Raw genomic sequence first — 23,324 nt, forward strand, 5'->3', positions numbered from 1 at the left:
ACCAAATGATGGTAGAATACCTACATTCAAGGACTCTGGTTCAGTCCTTCATTGACGTCAATCTGTGACGTGTGATTCGGGCTTTGAATATGCTTCCTGAGGATGACGTCATCAATGACGAGCTGAGTTGAATGTTGCTCCTGTTCCTTTTTAATCTTGTTGTGTACAACTTGTCAAAGTGAAACATCTCAAATAAAATGAACTTTTACCAGCTTTATATGAGCTGATGATGAACTCGCTCCCTTACAGAGAGAGAACGTTTATATCTGATGAATTTTCAGGTTTACAGAAATTGACACGAAAAAGACCAAATTATTACAGGGACCAACATTCATACACAGTCTAAAAATACTGTGAGGTAAATGTGAATATCTATATCCTCATATCTACATTATATATCTATATCACATGTCATGTTACTATTAAAGCTTAGTCACATGACACAGATTGCTCTCAGTAAAAGCAATAACCTGCTAATGACCTGCCTCTGATTGTTCTCATTTACATACAGGCAGGGGTGAAAGTAGTTTTAAAATCTTGGGGGTACGATAACAAAAAAAATGAATAAAATAAATAATCATATATAGCTTTGGAGCTTCTGTGCTTATTAACGTTTTTGCAAAGCGATAAAAGCTGAGTAGCTCTTGAATTGCTACAAAATAAGGCTGTATTTCCCTCAGCCCACTGGCTGCAGTGTTGACACCTTGAGATGCCACGAGACCTAAATTTTGAACATCATGGAATGGAGTGCATCCCACTTTCCCATGTCTGGCATATAACCATTAATTTTAGCTTTTAAACTGGTTATATTGATCCTGTGTTCCAGAAAGAGGAATAATCAGTAATTCAGAATCATGACCTGATTCTGAATTACACTGCTGTAATTCAGAAACTACAGTGGCTGTGATGCACCAAGGCAAAGGTAAACAATGGAACCTACCTTACCCTTGATCTTCAGAACCTGTTTGTTCTGAAGATCCTTCAGCTTCCATTTCCTCTCCCTAACATGGCGCCTCCTCACACCGACTCATACTGATAGGAGGAACCACAGAGCTCTGTTAAGTTAAAGCTCATCTTCTGAAGTTGGGATATTTTTCCTCCAACAGGTTCAAGAAGTATCACCTCAAACCAGATGTTGCACTGGATTTTATCTCACTGTCATTTGTGAATGTTAGTGCCATGATGGGCTTTAACCTTCTGACCCACATGCAAATCAACAAGTCCGAAATAAAGGAAAGGAGTTTTATTTCCTTGCAATAACAGAAAAGTAGTTCTCCCTTGATCCTTCCAGGAGCGATTGAGTGGTGCGGAGGGAGCAGCGGGCAGGCAGACTTGCAGGTGATCCACACGAGAGGAGACAGCAATGGAACAGATCCCGTAGGTGAATCCAGAAACTGATCTAGAAACGGAAACACAAGGACTTTAAACCACTGGAAAAATATCAGAGACAGATCAAAAACAAGTACTATGGACTACAGGAGAGGGCTGAGAGACTACCGGTGCACGTTAATCATCCAGCACTGAGTGAAGGTTCTGCTGCTCATTTATCCCCACCACTGATGGGGCTGATGAGGTCCACCTGTGTAGGCTGCCCAGGTTCCTCACCAAGATCGTCGCTGGAAAGATGCATCACTCACACTCACACACACACACACACACACACACACACACACACACACACACACACACACACACACACGGGAACCCTGACAGTTAGCCTCTCATTTTCAACAGTGGAGCTCTAAAGGTTGAAAAAGGTTATCATTAAGTCTCATCAACATCAACATTTCCACTAAATAAAAGGGAAAAAAATTGTTTGATAAAGGAAAAGACTCAAACTCTGAGCCCGACAGCATCAAACTATTTTTTTATATTAGACAATTAATTTAATTTCACATAATTATCACGGTAGAAGCCATTTGTTTGTTAAATACATAATGAAACATATTTACCGTGTTTGATGTTTGTTGTAAATGATGTATACTCACACAGAACGAGGTAATTAGTCCAAGTTTGTCGTTTATTGAACGCTCAGAAACTACAGTGGCTGTGATGCACCAAGGCAAAGGTAAAACAAGCTGAACAGGTGATCAACTCTAAACCACTTGCACCGTTTTATTCTCCGTCTCTGTCATTTAAGCACACCCGTTGCCATGGCAACCTCATGCCATGGCAACGGCAGTCTTGGTATTAATTTTGAGATTATTAATAAGCGCTATTATGAACACAGCGGTGGTTGATTAGTTAATTTTAAGCTCCTGTTCTGCTAGTTATTTTGCTAATGGAACCGAATCGAACATTAATTTGAACACGTTTTATTGATTTTTTTATTGTTGTTTTTTAATAAAGTTACGGACATTTTGATAAGCCAATCAGAGGAGGACGTGCGGGTATCAGCCTCCTGGCGGCGTTCAGTTTGTCACCTAACGCCGAGATCCACTCAAAACCTTCCACGATCGACGTATTGCACCGCTGCTCTAGTAAAACAGAACAGTTCAGAAACAACATGAAGTGGGAAAAAAAATTATTTATTAACTGATTTAGTTGTGATTAGTGGGTGCACTCACGGCCGCACAGTGAACCCATTGATATTTTTTTCACAGGAGACAGGCGCTCCCATCTTTTGCAGGTACTAAATCTTTTAGGGGTACGCAGTACCCTACCGTACCCCATTACTTTCACCCCTTCATGCAGGTCTGCCCTCAAGGACGTGCAGAGCCACAGCAGCAGCATTGGCAACTCCTTCTCCCCCACCCCGCAAAGCGCCAATTTCCTACCTTACGCCTCATGCGGGAAGGTGTAAGTTTTTGGGGGTGTTTTTAAAGACAAAGCCTATATAAAAAAGCATATTTGTTACCTTTTGTCCTCCGATTATTAGTTTTTAAATAAGTCTGAATATGCATGCTGCACGAACAAAAGCAGGTCTGTTCGTGAAGATAAACATGAATATATGAGAAGTGACGTAAGTGATCGCATTTTTTTATTTTCAGTTGGCCTGTCATGATTGGTTGATTTGTATGACTTACCAATGGAGATAGGAAAAAAGAAAAGAAAGTTTTTGCCACTCTGAGGTTTAAAAAAAAAAGGTTCCCATCCAGGGCGGGCATGGCTGACTCTGTGGGGGGGCAAGGCCCCCCCAATGCCAGCCCATGCCGCCGGCCCGGGGCGACCGCAGGAGGGGCAACTCCTCCGCCCCCCATCCCGCAGCGCAGGGCGCCAACGGCAGCCCATGTCGCCGGGCCCGGCGCGACTGCAGGAGGGGCAACTCCTCCGCCCCCCATCCCGCAGGGCGCCAATGGCAGCCCATGTCGCCGGGCGTGGCGCGACTGCAGGAGGGGCAACTCCTCCGCCCCCCATCCTGCAGAGCGCCAGTTCTTTGTCGTCTTGCTTGGGAACACTGAAAGACAGGAAGGAGAAACTCCTGAGAACCTGTCTAACTGGTTCGTTCTGCAAGACGAAAAGAAGTTTAGTGACCAAATGATGGTAGAATACCTACATTCAAGGACTCTGGTTCAGTCCTTCATTGACGTCAATCTGTGACGTGTGATTCGGGCTTTGAATATGCTTCCTGAGGATGACGTCATCAATGACGAGCTGAGTTGAATGTTGCTCCTGTTCCTTTTTAATCTTGTTGTGTACAACTTGTCAAAGTGAAACATCTCAAATAAAATGAACTTTTACCAGCTTTTTTTAGCTGATGATGAACTCGCTCCCTTACAGAGAGAGAACGTTTATATCTGATGAATTTTCAGGTTTACAGAAATTGACACGAAAAAGACCAAATTATTACAGGGACCAACATTCATACACAGTCTAAAAATACTGTGAGGTAAATGTGAATATCTATATCCTCATATCTACATTATATATCTATATCACATGTCATGTTACTATTAAAGCTTAGTCACATGACACAGATTGCCCTCAGTAAAAGCAATAACCTGCCAAAGACCTGCCTCTGATTGTTCTCATTTACATACAGGCAGGGGTGAAAGTAGTTTTAAAATCTTGGGGGTACGATAACAAAAAAAATGAATAAAATAAATAATCATATATAGCTTTGGAGCTTCTGTGCTTATTAACGTTTTTGCAAAGCGATAAAAGCTGAGTAGCTCTTGAATTGCTACAAAATAAGGCTGTATTTCCCTCAGCCCACTGGCTGCAGTGTTGACACCTTGAGATGCCACGAGACCTAAATTTTGAACATCATGGAATGGAGTGCATCCCACTTTCCCATGTCTGGCATATAACCATTAATTTTAGCTTTTAAACTGGTTATATTGATCCTGTGTCCAGAAAGAGGAATAATCAGTAATGCAGAATCATGACCTGATTCTGAATTACACCGCTGTAATTCAGAAACTACAGTGGCTGTGATGCACCAAGGCAAAGGTAAACAATGGAACCTACCTTACCCTTGATCTTCAGAACCTGTTTGTTCTGAAGATCCTTCAGCTTCCATTTCCTCTCCCTAACATGGCGCCTCCTCACACCGACTCATACTGATAAGAGGAACCACAGAGCTCTGTTAAGTTAAAGCTCATCTTCTGAAGTTGGGATATTTTTCCTCAAACAGGTTCAAGAAGTATCACCTCAAACCAGATGTTGCACTGGATTTTATCTCACTGTCATTTGTGAATGTTAGTGCCATGATGGGCTTTAACCTTCTGACCCACATGCAAATCAACAAGTCCGAAATAAAGGAAAGGAGTTTTATTTCCTTGCAATAACAGAAAAGTAGTTCTCCTTGATCCTTCCAGGAGCGATTGAGTGGTGCGGAGGGAGCAGCGGGCAGGCAGACTTGCAGGTGATCCACACGAGAGGAGACAGCAATGGAACAGATCCCGTAGGTGAATCCAGAAACTGATCTAGAAACGGAAACACAAGGACTTTAAACCACTGGAAAAATATCAGAGACAGATCAAAAACAAGTACTATGGACTACAGGAGAGGGCTGAGAGACTACCGGTGCACGTTAATCATCCAGCACTGAGTGAAGGTTCTGCTGCTCCTTTATCCCCACCACTGATGGGGCTGATGAGGTCCACCTGTGTAGGCTGCCCAGGTTCCTCACCAAGATCGTCGCTGGAAAGATGCATCACTCACACTCACACACACACACACACACACACACACACACACACACACAAGGGAACCCTGACAGTTAGCCTCTCATTTTCAACAGTGGAGCTCTAAAGGTTGAAAAAGGTTATCATTAAGTCTCATCAACATCAACATTTCCACTAAATAAAAGGGAAAAAAATTGTTTGATAAAGGAAAAGACTCAAACTCTGAGCCCGACAGCATCAAACTATTTTTTTATATTAGACAATTAATTTAATTTCACATAATTATCACGGTAGAAGCCATTTGTTTGTTAAATACATAATGAAACATATTTACCGTGTTTGATGTTTGTTGTAAATGATGTATACTCACACAGAACAAGGTAATTAGTCCAAGTTTGTCGTTTATTGAACACTCAGAAACTACAGTGGCTGTGATGCACCAAGGCAAAGGTAAAACAACCTGAACAGGTGATCAACTCTAAACCACTTGCACCGTTTTATTCTCCGTCTCTGTCATTTAAGCACACCCGTTGCCATGGCAACCTCATGCCATGGCAACGGCAGTCTTGGTATTAATTTTGAGATTATTAATAAGCGCTATTATGAACACAGCGGTGGTTGATTAGTTAATTTTAAGCTCCTGTTCTGCTAGTTATTTTGCTAATGGAACCGAATCGAACATTAATTTGAACACGTTTTATTGATTTTTTTATTGTTGTTTTTTAATAAAGTTACGGACATTTTGATAAGCCAATCAGAGGAGGACGTGCGGGTATCAGCCTCCTGGCGGCGTTCAGTTTGTCACCTAACGCCGAGATCCACTCAAAACCTTCCACGACGTATTGCACCGCTGCTCTAGTAAAACAGAACAGTTCAGAAACAACATGAAGTGGGAAAAAAAATTATTTATTAACTGATTTAGTTGTGATTAGTGGGTGCACTCACGGCCGCACAGTGAACCCACTGATTTTTTTTTCACAGCAGACAGGCGCTCCCATCTTTTGCAGGTACTAAATCTTTTAGGGGTACGCAGTACCCTACCGTACCCCATTACTTTCACCCCTTCATGCAGGTCTGCCCTCAAGGACGTGCAGAGCCACAGCAGCAGCATTGGCAACTCCTTCTCCCCCACCCCGCAAAGCGCCAATTTCCTACCTTACGCCTCATGCGGGAAGGTGTAAGTTTCTGGGGGTGTTTTTAAAGACAAAGCCTATATAAAAAAGCATATTTGTTACCTTTTGTCCTCCGATTATTAGTTTTTAAATAAGTCTGAATATGCATGCTGCACGAACAAAAGCAGGTCTGTTCGTGAAGATAAACATGAATATATGAGAAGTGACGTAAGTGATCGCATTTTTTTATTTTCAGTTGGCCTGTCATGATTGGTTGATTTGTATGACTTACCAATGGAGATAGGAAAAAAGAAAAGAAAGTTTTTGCCACTCTGAGGTTTAAAAAAAAAAAGGTTCCCATCCAGGGCGGGCATGGCTGACTCTGTGGGGGGGCAAGGCCCCCCCAATGCCAGCCCATGCCGCCGGGCCCGGGGCGACCGCAGGAGGGGCAACTCCTCCGCCCCCCATCCCGCAGCGCAGGGCGCCAATGGCAGCCCATGTCGCCGGGCCCGGCGCGACTGCAGGAGGGGCAACTCCTCCGCCCCCCATCCCGCAGGGCGCCAATGGCAGCCCATGTCGCCGGGCGTGGCGCGACTGCAGGAGGGGCAACTCCTCCGCCCCCCATCCTGCAGAGCGCCAGTTCTTTGTCATCTTGCTTGGGAACACTGAAAGACAGGAAGGAGAAACTCCTGAGAACCTGTCTAACTGGTTCGTTCTGCAAGACGAAAAGAAGTTTAGTGACCAAATGATGGTAGAATACCTACATTCAAGGACTCTGGTTCAGTCCTTCATTGACGTCAATCTGTGACGTGTGATTCGGGCTTTGAATATGCTTCCTGAGGATGACGTCATCAATGACGAGCTGAGTTGAATGTTGCTCCTGTTCCTTTTTAATCTTGTTGTGTACAACTTGTCAAAGTGAAACATCTCAAATAAAATGAACTTTTACCAGCTTTATATGAGCTGATGATGAACTCGCTCCCTTACAGAGAGAGAACGTTTATATCTGATGAATTTTCAGGTTTACAGAAATTGACACGAAAAAGACCAAATTATTACAGGGACCAACATTCATACACAGTCTAAAAATACTGTGAGGTAAATGTGAATATCTATATCCTCATATCTACATTATATATCTATATCACATGTCATGTTACTATTAAAGCTTAGTCACATGACACAGATTGCCCTCAGTAAAAGCAATAACCTGCTAATGACCTGCCTCTGATTGTTCTCATTTACATACAGGCAGGGGTGAAAGTAGTTTTAAAATCTTGGGGGTACGATAACAAAAAAAATGAATAAAATAAATAATCATATATAGCTTTGGAGCTTCTGTGCTTATTAACGTTTTTGCAAAGCGATAAAAGCTGAGTAGCTCTTGAATTGCTACAAAATAAGGCTGTATTTCCCTCAGCCCACTGGCTGCAGTGTTGACACCTTGAGATGCCACGAGACCTAAATTTTGAACATCATGGAATGGAGTGCATCCCACTTTCCCATGTCTGGCATATAACCATTAATTTTAGCTTTTAAACTGGTTATATTGATCCTGTGTCCAGAAAGAGGAATAATCAGTAATGCAGAATCATGACCTGATTCTGAATTACACCGCTGTAATTCAGAAACTACAGTGGCTGTGATGCACCAAGGCAAAGGTAAACAATGGAACCTACCTTACCCTTGATCTTCAGAACCTGTTTGTTCTGAAGATCCTTCAGCTTCCATTTCCTCTCCCTAACATGGCGCCTCCTCACACCGACTCATACTGATAGGAGGAACCACAGAGCTCTGTTAAGTTAAAGCTCATCTTCTGAAGTTGGGATATTTTTCCTCAAACAGGTTCAAGAAGTATCACCTCAAACCAGATGTTGCACTGGATTTTATCTCACTGTCATTTGTGAATGTTAGCCTCTCATTTTCAACAGTGGAGCTCTAAAGGTTGAAAAAGGTTATCATTAAGTCTCATCAACATCAACATTTCCACTAAATAAAAGGGAAAAAAATTGTTTGATAAAGGAAAAGACTCAAACTCTGAGCCCGACAGCATCAAACTATTTTTTTATATTAGACAATTAATTTAATTTCACATAATTATCACGGTAGAAGCCATTTGTTTGTTAAATACATAATGAAACATATTTACCGTGTTTGACGTTTGTTGTAAATGATGTATACTCACACAGAACGAGGTAATTAGTCCAAGTTTGTCGTTTATTGAACGCTCAGAAACTACAGTGGCTGTGATGCACCAAGGCAAAGGTAAAACAAGCTGAACAGGTGATCAACTCTAAACCACTTGCACCGTTTTATTCTCCGTCTCTGTCATTTAAGCACACCCGTTGCCATGGCAACCTCATGCCATGGCAACGGCAGTCTTGGTATTAATTTTGAGATTATTAATAAGCGCTATTATGAACACAGCGGTGGTTGATTAGTTAATTTTAAGCTCCTGTTCTGCTAGTTATTTTGCTAATGGAACCGAATCGAACATTAATTTGAACACGTTTTATTGATTTTTTTATTGTTGTTTTTTAATAAAGTTACGGACATTTTGATAAGCCAATCAGAGGAGGACGTGCGGGTATCAGCCTCCTGGCGGCGTTCAGTTTGTCACCTAACGCCGAGATCCACTCAAAACCTTCCACGATCGACGTATTGCACCGCTGCTCTAGTAAAACAGAACAGTTCAGAAACAACATGAAGTGGGAAAAAAATTATTTATTAACTGATTTAGTTGTGATTAGTGGGTGCACTCACGGCCGCACAGTGAACCCACTGATTTTTTTTTTCACAGCAGACAGGCGCTCCCATCTTTTGCAGGTACTAAATCTTTTAGGGGTACGCAGTACCCTACCGTACCCCATTACTTTCACCCCTTCATGCAGGTCTGCCCTCAAGGACGTGCAGAGCCACAGCAGCAGCATTGGCAACTCCTTCTCCCCCACCCCGCAAAGCGCCAATTTCCTACCTTACGCCTCCTGCGGGAAGGTGTAAGTTTCTGGGGGTGTTTTTAAAGACAAAGCCTATATAAAAAAGCATATTTGTTACCTTTTGTCCTCCGATTATTAGTTTTTAAATAAGTCTGAATATGCATGCTGCACGAACAAAAGCAGGTCTGTTCGTGAAGATAAACATGAATATATGAGAAGTGACTTAAGTGATCGCATTTTTTTATTTTCAGTTGGCCTGTCATGATTGGTTGATTTGTATGACTTACCAATGGAGATAGGAAAAAAGAAAAGAAAGTTTTGGCCACTCTGAGGTTTAAAAAAAAAAAAAGGTTCCCATCCAGGGCGGGCATGGCTGACTCTGTGGGGGAGCAAGGCCCCCCCAATGCCAGCCCATGCCGCCGGGCCCGGGGCGACCGCAGGAGGGGCAACTCCTCCGCCCCCCATCCCGCAGCGCAGGGCGCCAATGGCAGCCCATGTCGCCGGGCCCGGCGCGACTGCAGGAGGGGCAACTCCTCCGCCCCCCATCCCGCAGGGCGCCAATGGCAGCCCATGTCGCCGGGCGTGGCGCGACTGCAGGAGGGGCAACTCCTCCGCCCCCCATCCTGCAGAGCGCCAGTTCTTTGTCGTCTTGCTTGGGAACACTGAACGACAGGAAGGAGAAACTCCTGAGAACCTGTCTAACTGGTTCGTTCTGCAAGACGAAAAGAAGTTTAGTGACCAAATGATGGTAGAATACCTACATTCAAGGACTCTGGTTCAGTCCTTCATTGACGTCAATCTGTGACGTGTGATTCGGGCTTTGAATATGCTTCCTGAGGATGACGTCATCAATGACGAGCTGAGTTGAATGTTGCTCCTGTTCCTTTTTAATCTTGTTGTGTACAACTTGTCAAAGTGAAACATCTCAAATAAAATGAACTTTTACCAGCTTTTTTTAGCTGATGATGAACTCGCTCCCTTACAGAGAGAGAACGTTTATATCTGATGAATTTTCAGGTTTACAGAAATTGACACGAAAAAGACCAAATTATTACAGGGACCAACATTCAAAAACATATATCAGTGATTTTTGAGAAAGGGAAAAATTGGGTTTTTAATTTTCCCATAATTTTTTTTTGTTATTTCTCAACCTTATGTATGCAAATATGACAAATAATGTTTTGGAAATGTAAAGATGCTAATGTACAGGCTCCAAGTTGCAACATTTTTTTTTTTTAATTACATTTTTAATGGACCTGACCCAGAACTTTGTCATCACCGTCTGCCAAAAATAAATAAAAAATAATTTTTAATGACCCTATTAGTGATATTTTTACTCATTTTACAGGCAAATGCTTCTCAAGAAACCAAATCAATATTATTTAAAACAAAAAACAACAAAAGTCCATCTGACGGAGTTGACACTGCATGACGGAGTTGACACAGAACTGAAGGTGGTGACAAACTAGTGTGTAAAATGAGAAACTTGATACATATGAAGTAATGCAATTTATGTAAAATACATCAAAATGAATTATTTGCACATTTAAGTGAGTTTTGACAACAATTTCACTGAAAGAGTCAGAAAAACTCTGATGAAGTTGACACTGACGGAGTTGACAAAAGACAAAATACCTCAATTTATATGATGTTATTCTGAAGGAGGCCATGTTCATCAGGTCCATTAAATCTTTACAGTAAACTAAAATTAAGCTTTTATTTCACAAAATTTCATCAAAGTTTTGTAAATTGTCAGATATGGTGTTGACACATCATGGTTGTGACAAACAACTTAGGAATAAAAAGAAGAAAAAACTAAAGAATAACATAAGCTAACCAGAGCTAACTAGCCCTCTTAGGAAAGGAAGAGATAGGAAGTGGTCATGGGGTCCTCAGAAGTTCTGGTGCCCCCCAATAATGCCTGATTTTTTTTACATTCTTTTCATTTCTGACGGTGTTGACAAAAACTAAGGACAAATTTCAATGGAGTTGGAAAATATATAAAAAAGATTTTTCATTCAATTTATTGATACCTTTATAATTATTTATATGACTACTTATACTTAATTGTCATAATATATAATTTTTTGTATTTCTTTAATTATTTTAAACTATTATAATGTATTGAGTTCATCTCCTGGACAAGGAATTTTACAGGCATCATCCACCGTCTACAGCGTTTAAAATAAAATAAAAAATTCAGCAAGTACCTGGAAAATATACATTGTTGTTCTTACATGACCCAGGTTAGTTTAGTCAGATATTTGAAAAAATTATATTTTGTGTATATTTTATTCAAATTTTGTGCTTTATTCATAGGACCTGTTTTGTGCCTATTCTATATATATTAGGGCTGTGTAGATAAATCGATTCAGTGATATATATCGATATTTTCCGCCCTCGGAAACTACCGATTTTTCATCCGCGAGTATGGATCCGTTAAACCACAGGGTTAGCCTTATAGCTCTTTTTAAAGTCTAGTTTGTTACACCGTAGCAGCAGGATTCCGCCTCCCTCAGTCTCACTTTCAACACGAGCTTAAAGTGCATATTATAAACTAAACACCAGTTTGAGCTCGCTCCCTTACAGAGAGAGAGAACGTTTATATCTCATGAGTTTTCAGTTTTACAGAAATTGACACTAAAACGACCAAATTATTAAAGAGGACCAACATTCAAAGACAGTCTAAAGTACTGTGACGTAAATTTGAATATCTAGTTATACATATCTACATCATAAATCTAAATCACGTCACGTGACTATTAAATCTTCGTCACATGACACAGATTGCCGTAAGTAAAAGCAATAACCTGCCAAGTGAGTCACCTGCGTCTGATTAGTCAAACCTTCGCTGTCAGTCTGTTCGAGAACCTACAACTAAAAAGATAGAGGGATAGAGGGAGAGAGAGGTAAAAGAGAGGAAGGATAATCTTCTCGCTCGTTCTTACAGACGTCAGCCTGCAAGACAAAAATAAAAGTCCTTGTGACCAAATGACCGTAGAAGTCCTACATTCAAGGACTCTGGTTCAGTCGCTCTTTGACGTCAATCTGTGACGTATGATTCGGGCTTTGAATATGCCTCCAGATGATGACGTCATCAATGACGAGCTGAGTTAACCACGTTCAGTATTTGAATATTGGTCTTTTTCCTTTTTCATCCTTTTTCTTTCCTTTAAATCTTGTCAAAGTGAAACATCTCAAATAAAATAATCTTATATAATCTTACTTCTAATCCAGCAGGCTTGAATTAACTGTCAGGTTTTATTTAAACACTTTTAATGTATATGGGTCCACACCAGAAAGTGCCAATTCAACTCTTTTTGGAGAGTTGTTACCTTAACTTTAATTGAGTGTTAAATACCAAATCTGTCTGGAGTTAGTTATTTAACACTGAGTAACCGTAACTCTGTGTTAGATCTTAAATATCAATTCTCCCTGCCAACATGCCTAAGTGGGCCCCATGTGGGGCATAGTCCCCACTTAGGCATGCTGGTAGGGCCCATAGTATTTTTTAACTTCATAAGATTTTTTTTTAAAATTAATACTAAACAGGTGTACATTCTTTGGAAAATAAACATCTAATAAAGAGGCAAAGATTTTATGAGATGTATTTATTTCAAAACATGCACCATAATTGGAAAACATTTTTCAATGTGGAATACACTGAAGTGCAAAGTATCGCTATTTACATAAAACATCACCTTTCATTGTTTACATTAGACAAAACACAGATTTAAAAACTAAGAGAGACACTCACGCTCATTTACCTTGATTTGATGGACCAAAGACAGAGTGGACAAACCCTGTCACTTGTGTCACAATTTTATTATACTTTTCTTCTTGTTTTCATATTTTCTACAGCTAAACTGTGATTCATGTTGTACAGTGCTTTGTGACTCTAACAGTGAAAACTGCTCTATAAATACACTATATTTACTTACTTACACTTTCCTTTGAAGATGCTACTGGGAAATAGTTTTGGTATAATTTTGAATAAGACCTTGGAAGTATTTCTGTGTGTTTTTATGAGCCTGAAAAATCATAATGTAACATTTTGGGACAAAATACCACAAGAGGAAAGAGTAAAGACTTGAAAGAACTGCCAAAGCATTGAGAGTGTGGATGTACTTTCCACGGTAAAGTAGGTATTCAGTAGCAAACATTATCCAGGTGAGGATCAGCAGCAGCAGGCAAAAAGTTATGGCTTTGGCCTCGTTGTAATTCTTTGGGAGGTCTTTTCCCATGTAGGAGAAAATGAAGCAAAGGCAACAAAGGAAAGGAAGAATAATAAAAGAACAAGAAGCTGCAGCGAGATTTAAGTCACAGCTAAGAACAATTTGGTCCTGGTACCATGATGTCTCATTGTACGGTCTGGGAGGGTAAAAGGAAAAGCTAATGAGAATCAACATGGCCTGAGTTGAGAATGTCCCTGTGATGAGCAGCCATTGGCCGTGATATTTTATCCACCAGCTTTGGAGTTTGGGGAACTTGGCAGCTATTTTAAAAATGCAAACGATCTGAAAGGAGCGCACAACAAAACATGCCAGACAAACGGAGTAGCACAGGACAAATGGGAAATACCTCAAGACGCAAGTAGCATTTGTGGGCTTACCAAAGAAAAAGAACACACTGACACTGCACAGAGTGAGGCAGCCTAAAATCAGAAAGCACATCGCGCCTCCAGCAGATCTGACAACAGGAGTGTGGTAGTTGACGGCGAAGAGGAGAGCTACAGCCAGAATGAGACCCAAGAAGATGATGGTTCCGGCCATTACCAGGATAGCTCTTCTATCTGTGAAGGGAACGTACTCCACCAGCCGCAGGCTACATGATGTACTTCCTTCTTTAGACCACTCTGTCTCCTTGCAGCTGATGCAGTTGTAGGGATCATCTGTTTCACAGTAGAGATAAACAGTCAAAAACATCTAGAAGATTAGAGACAGGTTAAATTCTCTTCTATTTTTAACAAATTCATTAAACAGAAGCAAAGGCAACTTTAGACTCAGTGAATACATTTACTGTAACATGTTCATTCAGCTTTGTACAATTTGACATCTTCTTTTAAAGATCACTATGTGAAGTACATTTTTTTGCTATTATATAATTTTTATCACCATAAGACTTCAGAAGGAATCCTGGCTTATATCATTTGCTGGTGAGACAGCAAGACAAATTACCTATTTTATCAGTAAATTAAGTTGTACTTTTACAAGTTGCAAAAAAAAGCAAAACAAAACAAAATTATATATATATAGTTTTTTAAATCTACAGTTCCAATGTTGTAGAGGACTACCAATATGTAAACTTTGGCAAATTGTAGAAAAGTTCATAATTAATTGGTTCTGTGTGCAGTTAAGCCCAAATGTATACATACCTGATTCAGATTGAGTTTTAAAACTATTTTCATTCATCCAAGAAGTTTGTAATAGTGGATTAGACACCTAACAAGCTCTGTTAATGTAAAATAAATTGATCAATATTGAAAAAAAATTATCAGATTAATCAGATATTTAAATTTTATCTTAAAAATCGCATGAGTCAAAATAATTTATACCATTTTCAATAATCAATGTAAAATCTTTATTGGCATTAAAACTATAAACCCTTCTTATTATTGCCAAGCAGCTTTTTACATGTTTCCCTGTTGTCATTGTGATGATTTACTGTATCTTTGGTGAATTTTGGGTTTGATTGTAGACAGAAACAATTCTTACATTTACAGTCATTTACCTGTGATGTTGACATATGTTTCAGGTGGACATATTTCACACCTGAAGCAACATTTATGGATTCCAGTTATTTTTCTTGCATATCCAGTTGGACATTCGGGGGAACAAATTGCGATCGGAACCTGTACGAGACAGTTCATTAGCGCAGCACATGGGAGCTTTATCATCACATATACAGAGAAATCATCATCCACATATGAATCCCAGCCTGAATTAGTTCACATCTCTGAGTGTATTACTAATAAAATAAACTTACCTCTCCACCTGTGTGCCACTGAATTTGGGTGTTGTTGATGTAGAAGGCAGGAGATTGGTTAAAATGGTAGAAGCCAACCTCTTGAGCATCGCCACTGTGGTTCCAGAAAACTATTGAAAAGTGTCCAAAATTGGGGTCTCCATTCTCATCGAATAGGACACTCTGGTTCAGCAATGTGAAGTTGGACCTCCTGAGTTCTTCTACCACCTAACATAGATTGAGCAACAAACCAAGAACTGTCTTCAATGTACAATCATGATGAACTTTGAAAGTGGTTAGTGGATGAGTTTTTGAAAAGCAATGAAATTAAATGTTATATCAACTCACTTCTAAGTACTTTAGGGTAGATCATCTCAAAGCAGCACATAATTTTGAAGTAGATGATACATGACTTTAAATATTGTTTGCAAACAAGAATCTGAGAAAACATTTGTGCAGGCCGATTCACTCTGACTCTCGGACTGGAAAAGTTTGAGAAGAGAAAGACCAATACTAAAGAAAGGCTGCTCTTCTTCAAAGTGTTGAATCAGGGACCTTAGTACAAATGCATCGTGCACGTTTCAGATTTTTATTTGTAAAATTTCTTAAAGAACACTTTTATTCCATTTCATTGTTATGTGTGTGTTTTGTGTTGGGTTATTGGGGAAGAAGTGCAAATAAAAAAAGTGTAAATTAAATTTTGTGGCTTTAGTGAGACAAAAATGTCAATGTTTTCAGAGATGTAAATCCTTTTGCACAACACTGTGAGTGCAGGTACAAAATATGCAAAACATCCATGAAGTCTAAGCCGTGACATTTGCAATTAGTTTTGCATCAACCAGCAAAATTATGTAACTTTTACTAAATTGGGATTTTAAACAGGGGATTCTCGAACAACATTCTGTAAACTGCAAAAGATTAATGAATACGTACCATAAATGGCTGCACTGGTATAGCGTCATCACACCTGCCAGTTTCACATTTTAGGATGTTATGCAAGGCCCGGGCAACAGCATGCACAGCGGAATAAATCGGGAAAGAGAACGACGGATCTGCTGCAATAATTTTTCCAGCAGTCAGATTTCTGCAGTTGCAATCCTGATTGCACAACATCTGCTGCTCAGCATCTGCTTTGAGAGCCCGCTCTGCAGTAAAGTAGATAAAATCATCGAAACCAGGAATTGTTACCACTGGCTGAGCAACCCCGAGTACAGTTCCGATATTTCCTATTCCCTCCAGTTTGGCTAGTTGTTTGTTTAAGGACCACCCGTCATCCGCTATCCACACTTTGTTGGTGACGTTCTGCTCAATTGCAGTTTTGATGATGGCTTCGGCGTAAATCTTTGGAGCGAACACAATGATCACATTTAGTTTTTGTTCCTCCATCTGTTTGAAGACTAGTGAGTAATCAGTGTCCTCAGAGAGGGCCTTGGAATAAGCCAGGCAGATGTCGGTGGTTTTAATCCTTTGAATGAACATCTCCAAGCCGTCACTGCCAAAGTCATCGCCACTGTGGAGGAAAGCAACCCAGCGCCAGTCGAAGTGTTGAAGAATCATGACAATCACACCTACAGTGTCCTGATTGGGGTGCACTGTTCGTAGAAAAGACGGGTATTTGCGTTTTTCGGAAAAGACTGAAGCAGAGCTTCCATAACTGACCTATTGGGAATTCATACATAATCATTTTTAGTGTACAATTGGTGTACATAAAAAAGTAATAAATAATTGAAAGGTATGCAAAGATATTTACCACAGGAATGTGATCCACCATGAAAAACGGTGCGACAGTCAGGGCATGTGTGCTTGTGAAAGGACCAACCAGCGCTATCAGTTTGGACCGATTCTTTGACGGCTCATGCCAAGGTTGGATGGAGTCATTGACGGAGATGAGCTTGAAGATATCTGTGAAGCTACGCGTGTCCGAGCAGTGGTCAAACAGCTCGTAGCCAAGGGTGACATTTGGCAGCAGGGTGGTGGAGTTATTTATTTCCTCAACCGTGAACCTCATCAACTGAAACCTTCGGTAATTTGGAAGAAGGAAAATCTCCCTGCGGGAAAGGAAACGATGAACTGACGGAGGCGCAACATGTGCATTTCTTCATCGGTGATATTGTCTTTAAAAGTGCTATCTTTTCAAAGGAGTTAGACTTACAGACTTCGTTAATGAATTGATCCTACTCACCTGGAACAGTCGATGGCTTCAGGTCTTTTCTGAGAAGGAGGTGAACTGATGTAATGGATGTCAAAAAGTCCACCAAGTAAATAATCTCCCTCCAGTTGAAACTCTGAGTGTCTCAGTGTGGATTTTGTGATGCCTTGGAGAAAAAGTCCCATCAGACACACGGCGGCGATAAAATGTGTCATGCTCACGATTAATGTTTGCCGGTCTGACTTGAACTGTCAATGGATTTGTTAGACGCTAGTGATGGTGAACCCTATTCATTTCCATGCTTGTGGTAACAGAATTCATACTGAGAAATGGTTGAAGGGGAATTTACAAATTAGCATGCAAAAGCGTTGAAATTACTCCTGTGTTTTCACAGTAAAACAGGGTTTGAAGTTTAATACCTCTACAAATAAAATCTGATCTCACTCTTTTACATGTTTCCTCCTTTAGCTTATATAGGAAAATTCCAATTTAATTCATAGTTGAGAACATTTTCAAACAGCAAATCTCAGTCAGTACAGTAACATTACAGCACAGCACACAGATGGTGGAGAAGAAAAATAACATATTTTCCCCTGTCGTCTTAGAGTTTCAGTTCCTTCAAAAAAGAAACATTTTATACACACTTCATTCTGCTCCTTTTACTACCATGAAGTTACACATGCTAGAATGACTTACTGTGCTGTACAAAAGCTCTCCTGGTCCTTCCACTTATTTCATTTAAGATTTTGCCTGACTGACTTTTTAACATGCTCTTTGAGGTTGTAACATGGTAAAATAAGTAAAAGTTCAGGAAGCAATAATATTTTTGCAAATAAGTCCTCACCTTTCAAATGACAGGATTTTATGCAACCATGTTGCATATAATAAACTCTTGTCTTTATTTCTAGATGTACGTTTAAATTTGCCCTCCAGCCCCCCACTACATCACACACTTTATCAAAGAAAAGAATGAACAATCTGGTCAAATGTAAGTTTATGTGATTTATTTTCTTTTGTTCTCATTAACAAACAAACGAACTAACTAACTAACTAACTAACTAACTAACTAACTAACTAACTAACTAACTAACTAACTAACTAACTAACTAACTAACTAGACAGCTCTTTCCTTGGTGTTTTATCTACTGTCCACCACATTCTCTTCTTCTCTGTTGGTCAGTCACTCCTTTCAAAATATAAATATGATTAATTGAAATTGTAATCAAGCTCTGATATGTGAATATGGTATGTTCATGTGAATAAGCAGCCACATCAGAAATGTTATTTCCCTGTTATGTCAATTTTACCACCCAGGAGAGAACAGAATATTATATGATCTGCTGTTTCCCACTTTTTAATCTTTGATTTTGATTTCTTTTTCTTTTTTTTTTTGGTGAATAAATAATGTATGTAATGCCACAGTTTTATTTCAATTTGAATTTGTTCTTTACTCCTGCCAGAGCTGAGTGGAGAAAACCCACACATACAGCAAATATAATGAGACCGTGAAATCTGAAAAAGTTGTCTTTGTGATTGTTAACCACAGTATCATTAGTACCATAACAAACCCTTGTAGTTACAAAAATTGCAGAATGACAATCTTTACATAAAGGGAAATTCTGTAGATTGAAATGAAAACAAAAATACAAGAAAATTAAGAATTTGAAAAATCTGGACGTTTGTTTCTTTATTTCTTGGATCAAACGTTTCTAAACAACAAGATGTTTAGCTTATATTAAAAAATCCTCTTTGAAGAGAACAAAGTTTAACCATGATTTTACATCAGGACATTAAAGTGTGACAAAATCACTTGAAATTTTGTTTTACAAAGAGATGAAGAAGAAAATAAAACAAACAGTTATTGCTATATTAATAACACAAATACAGTTCAGTATGTAAAATACAACATAGTTGTCTAATTAGATGTCAGAGTTGGTTATTTTTAAACTTGCTAAAGACATTGTATATACTAAACAGTCAGTTTACCTTATTTTTTGTTTCTGTACCCAATATTTTTTTAATATTTGAAACTGTAAAACAAGGTCATTACATGTTATTTTAAATAATGTCATTTTCTTTTGGTCCATTGGTTTATATCAATCTATCACAAACACTCAAAATTGGGTGTTCAAATTCAAAATTGACTTTGAAAAGTTGTTGTTTTGTGCCATCTGCTGGAGATTTAGTGTAAACACAGGTGAAGGCCGATATCAGGAGTCAAAATAACAGCATACCAGTAAAATAATGTCAATATTCTAACAAAAACACAAACTTTTTAATTATTCATTGACAAATCTTTACAAAATGTGCTTAGCAGCTACTGTTTTAGTTTTAAAGGAGCTCAGTTTGCTTCAAAACTATATTCTCCTCAGTATTTTTCCCATTTTTTCATATTACACACAAAATTAGTGTGATCATTTGTGATTTTTTTGTGATTGCCGCGTTTGTCTTTTGATTTTTACCCAGGAAGCATTTCGGCTAAACCGTGAGTGAAACAGCCATTGGGGCTGATTAGTATATATTCCATTGGGGAAGGCAACTTTAACATTAAATATACCATTCTCAACAGGTGAGGGCGCGCTTTCTCCGTGCACCGCCCCCATTTCAAGTCAAAATTTAATTTAAACGTTTCAAATGAGTACATTTTCTATTTTATGAAAATATCCAGGTTACTACATAATGAATAGTTTGTGTTGTATTTACATTAATTTAGAGAAAACATTTAATACAGTTTTCTCTAAAACAGTTTTACTACTAGTTGCAACTAGTTGGCAGCTGACAATTACTGTAAATAATACACACTTATTTGTTCATAGGAAAATACAACCAGTCTATTGAAAAAATAAAATCTCATGGATAATTGTTCACCTGCAGTGTTGATGTAGGTTCCATTTGGACACATGCCACACCTGAAGCAGCATTTATGGATCCCAGTTTGGGTCTTTGCATATTCAGAAGGACATTCTTGGGAACTCTGTGAAATGGGCACCTTCACACATACAGCAAGAGCAAAGATTACAAATATGATGGATACCCAAGAAAAAGAAAACAAATGTACAACTGTAATAACTTAGTATGTAGTAACAACCCATCTGCTTCTACTTTCTTCTGATTATGTTTTCCCTGCTGTCTCTTTCCCAAATGAACAAAAAATGCCTTCGAGTGGAACGAAAATATCAGAACATAGAAATTGTTGATCCACGGTTTAAAAAAATTTGTAGTAAAAATTGAGAAAGCAGTGCAAAAAAAATCAACACATTGACTTTTTGAATGCAAAGTTCTATTCAATAAGAAAATTTATTCCAAGTATGCTGTTGTACGTATGCTAAACCATGCAGAAGTCTCTTTTAAATTAAAACCAAATAAAGCTTAAATGAATAAATTAAACCTTTCTTATTGGCTTACTTCCGTACCATATATGGCTGGACTTCAATGTCACAGTTGCATTTATTAGCTCCACACTGCAGGACATTGTGCAAGACGTGAGCAATGGCAAACACAGCAGAATAAACAGGAAATGAAAAGGACGGGTCCATGGAAATTATGTCCTCTGGAACTGGATTACTGCAGTTGCAGTACTGATTACAAAACTTCTGTTCTTTGGCCATGATACATTTGGTAGAGTAAATGAAATCATCAAAACCAGGAGATGGCAACACCGACTGAGCCACCCCAAGTACAGTTCCAATGTTTTTGATCCCTTCCAACCTGAGGTGCCTTTTGTTCAAAGACCAAGTGTCCCCTGCTATTCACACCTTGTTACTGACATTCAGTCGTACTGCTGCCTCAACGAGAGCTTCGGCATCCAAATTGGTGGAGAAAACTATGGTGGTGTTTAAATTCAGCTCATCCAGTTGTTTGAACATTTGAGCGTGCGCCGTATTTTCATCGAGGCCCTTGGCGTAGGCCAGGCAGGTGTTTGCTTCCTTAATCGCTTTTCTGTAAAGCTCCAGTCCATCAGTGCCAAAATCATTTGATTTTGGCACAGTCCGTCTGTGCCAGTCGAAGTGCACTAAGATGTTAACCATAACATCTATGATTTCTTTGTTGGAAGGCACTGTCTGGAGAAAAGATGGAAATCTGACTTTTTGAGAGAAGGCAGAGCTGGCAGCGCCGTAGCTAACCTGTAGAAAGAATAATAGCTCACACAGTTTTTGTGACAATAAATTCACAAACTATACATTCAAACTGTTGGTTTGCACTGTTTATTTTTTACAGTAATAATAAAGTAAAGCCTACCACCGGGATTAGGTAGGACATAAACAGTGGGGCTACAGCCAAGGTGTTGGCGCTGGTGAACGGGCCGATCAGAGCGATCACGTTGGGACTTTCGGAGAGATTCTCAGGTGAATTTCTCAGTGGCCGGACCATGCCGTTTTCTGATATGAGATTGAAAATTTCTGGGAAATTCTTTGTGTCTGAGCATTGGTCAAATATGTCATGGCCAAGAGAGACATCTGGAAGCAGGTTGGTGGAATTATTGACTTGCTCCACCGAGAATCCCATCATTTGAAACCTCCGGTAACTTGACAAAGAGAAGATTTGACTGCAAACAAAGAAAATAGTTTTTTTTGTTGTTGTTTGTCTTAGTTTTCTGAATGGCTGGAAATATTCCATGAAAAGTTAACCATTCCCTGCGCAATTAGTGTGGAACAAAGTTACAGTGAGATGACTGATGTCACTTCTGTAAAAAAGGTAAAAATGTTACATTTTTTGTGAAATTTACCTGGAACAGTCGATGGCTTCTGTTCTTCTGGGATGAATTGAAAAATCGACATGATGAATATCAAAGACTCCCCCAATTAAATAGTCACCATCCAGTTGAAACTCTGAGGCTGTTGCAGCACACAGCCTCAGGAGAAGCTGAAAAATTAAGAGAAAATCTGCTGAAAAAATAAAATATGTCATCCTAATGCATTTAAGATTTACAGTGTTGGTGGGAGACATGCTCTACTTTTTCAGAGGAATTGAATCTCTTGGAAGGGCAATCCTCTAATGTTGCATTTCCATAGACTTTTTTTATGCATGGCTTCACTTATCACATATCTTGAAATGATCGGTGGACAGTTAGCAAATGAGCATGCAAAAAAAAATCCCTGTAGTTCAGGAGTCTTATTATTTCAGAAGCAAGTTGGAAGTCACTGTCAAAAAGGTCGTCCTGTTTTAATTTTTTTTTTTATCATATCCCTGGTTTAGTGTAATTTAGATAACTTTAATACCTCAACTGGAACATCCAAGATTTGCCACTTAAAATATTAGGCACGTGTGCTGTGGAAAAAAACAACAACAAAACAACAACACTTTATTACAACTTGCTGGAATACAAAAGCAATTGAATATTGGACACATAGGTTTAGGTTTGTTTTTTAAACTCTAACAAACTTGCAACATATTCGTGAACATACAAAAGTTTCAGCAGGATCACAAAGTGTTTAAATTCAGGATGAATTTCACGTAAGGATCAGATGTGAATGAGAACAATAAAACTGCTGATCAAAGTCCGTAAGTGGTTGAAGGCAAATAAACTCAAATGATTTGACTAGGTCGTCCAGGTGTCTTTAGCTTATGGTAAAATGCTACATCCTCTTACAAATGAGCTTCGCTTGACTTCATCTTTGGCCACACAGATCATTTGCGAGACCTCTGTGGGAGGCAGTGGTAGTTTGCAAAAAACAGGAGCAGGAGTCTATTAAAGTTTGAATTTACGTCATTCTGTTTGTAAAAAAAAGGTTAAGGGGTGATTTATGGGTTTTGACAAAAGTTGTAAAAGGAGGACAATGGGGAGTTAAATAATTTTGGAGCTAAAAATACCTGAGGTCACATGTTTATACTAATAACTAGAATTTACTTTTTTTCTAATTATGATAAAATCAGATGAGATTTGGTTTTTTTCTCTTTTAAATAAATTGTATAATGTTGCCATTAGAATAAATAAGCTCACTGCTATGTTAGTGTTTTATTAATCAAAAAATATGATCTTTAGTCTTTAATGTCATGTTACACATAGTGCCATTATATCACACAGTCCAGTAACTATGTTACCTTCCGCTGTCATAAAAATGCTGTACATATTTCAAACGTAGCTCGAAAGAAA

General features: G+C 39.1%; 1 protein-coding gene, 1 long non-coding RNA gene and 1 pseudogene across 2 annotated transcripts; all 3 read right to left on the reverse strand.

Moving 5' to 3' along the window:
- Window positions 1–4,698: 4,698 nt before the first annotated feature.
- On the reverse strand, window positions 4,699–5,901 carry LOC145552361 (uncharacterized). Its single transcript, XR_014088396.1, has 2 exons — window positions 4,967–5,901; window positions 4,699–4,868 (listed from the first exon to the last, which is right to left on the reverse strand). It is a non-coding gene; the product is annotated as an uncharacterized LOC145552361 (long non-coding RNA).
- Window positions 5,902–13,079: 7,178 nt separating this feature from the next.
- Window positions 13,080–17,445, reverse strand: tas1r2.2 (taste receptor, type 1, member 2, tandem duplicate 2). The gene is made up of 6 exons (XM_008414736.2): window positions 17,264–17,445; window positions 16,832–17,129; window positions 16,015–16,740; window positions 15,103–15,309; window positions 14,848–14,968; window positions 13,080–14,008 (listed from the first exon to the last, which is right to left on the reverse strand). Exons 1-6 carry the CDS (start codon window positions 17,443–17,445, stop codon window positions 13,080–13,082), a joined length of 2,463 nt encoding a protein of 820 aa, XP_008412958.1.
- A 3,186-nt stretch (window positions 17,446–20,631) lies between these two features.
- On the reverse strand, window positions 20,632–22,862 carry LOC103468006 (taste receptor type 1 member 2-like; annotated as a pseudogene).
- Between the last annotated feature and the right edge of the window lie 462 nt (window positions 22,863–23,324).

This window comes from Poecilia reticulata, chromosome 7, assembly GCF_904066995.2.
Source record: "Poecilia reticulata chromosome 7, P_reticulata-male-v2, whole genome shotgun sequence".
Classification (NCBI taxonomy): domain Eukaryota; kingdom Metazoa; phylum Chordata; class Actinopteri; order Cyprinodontiformes; family Poeciliidae; genus Poecilia; species Poecilia reticulata.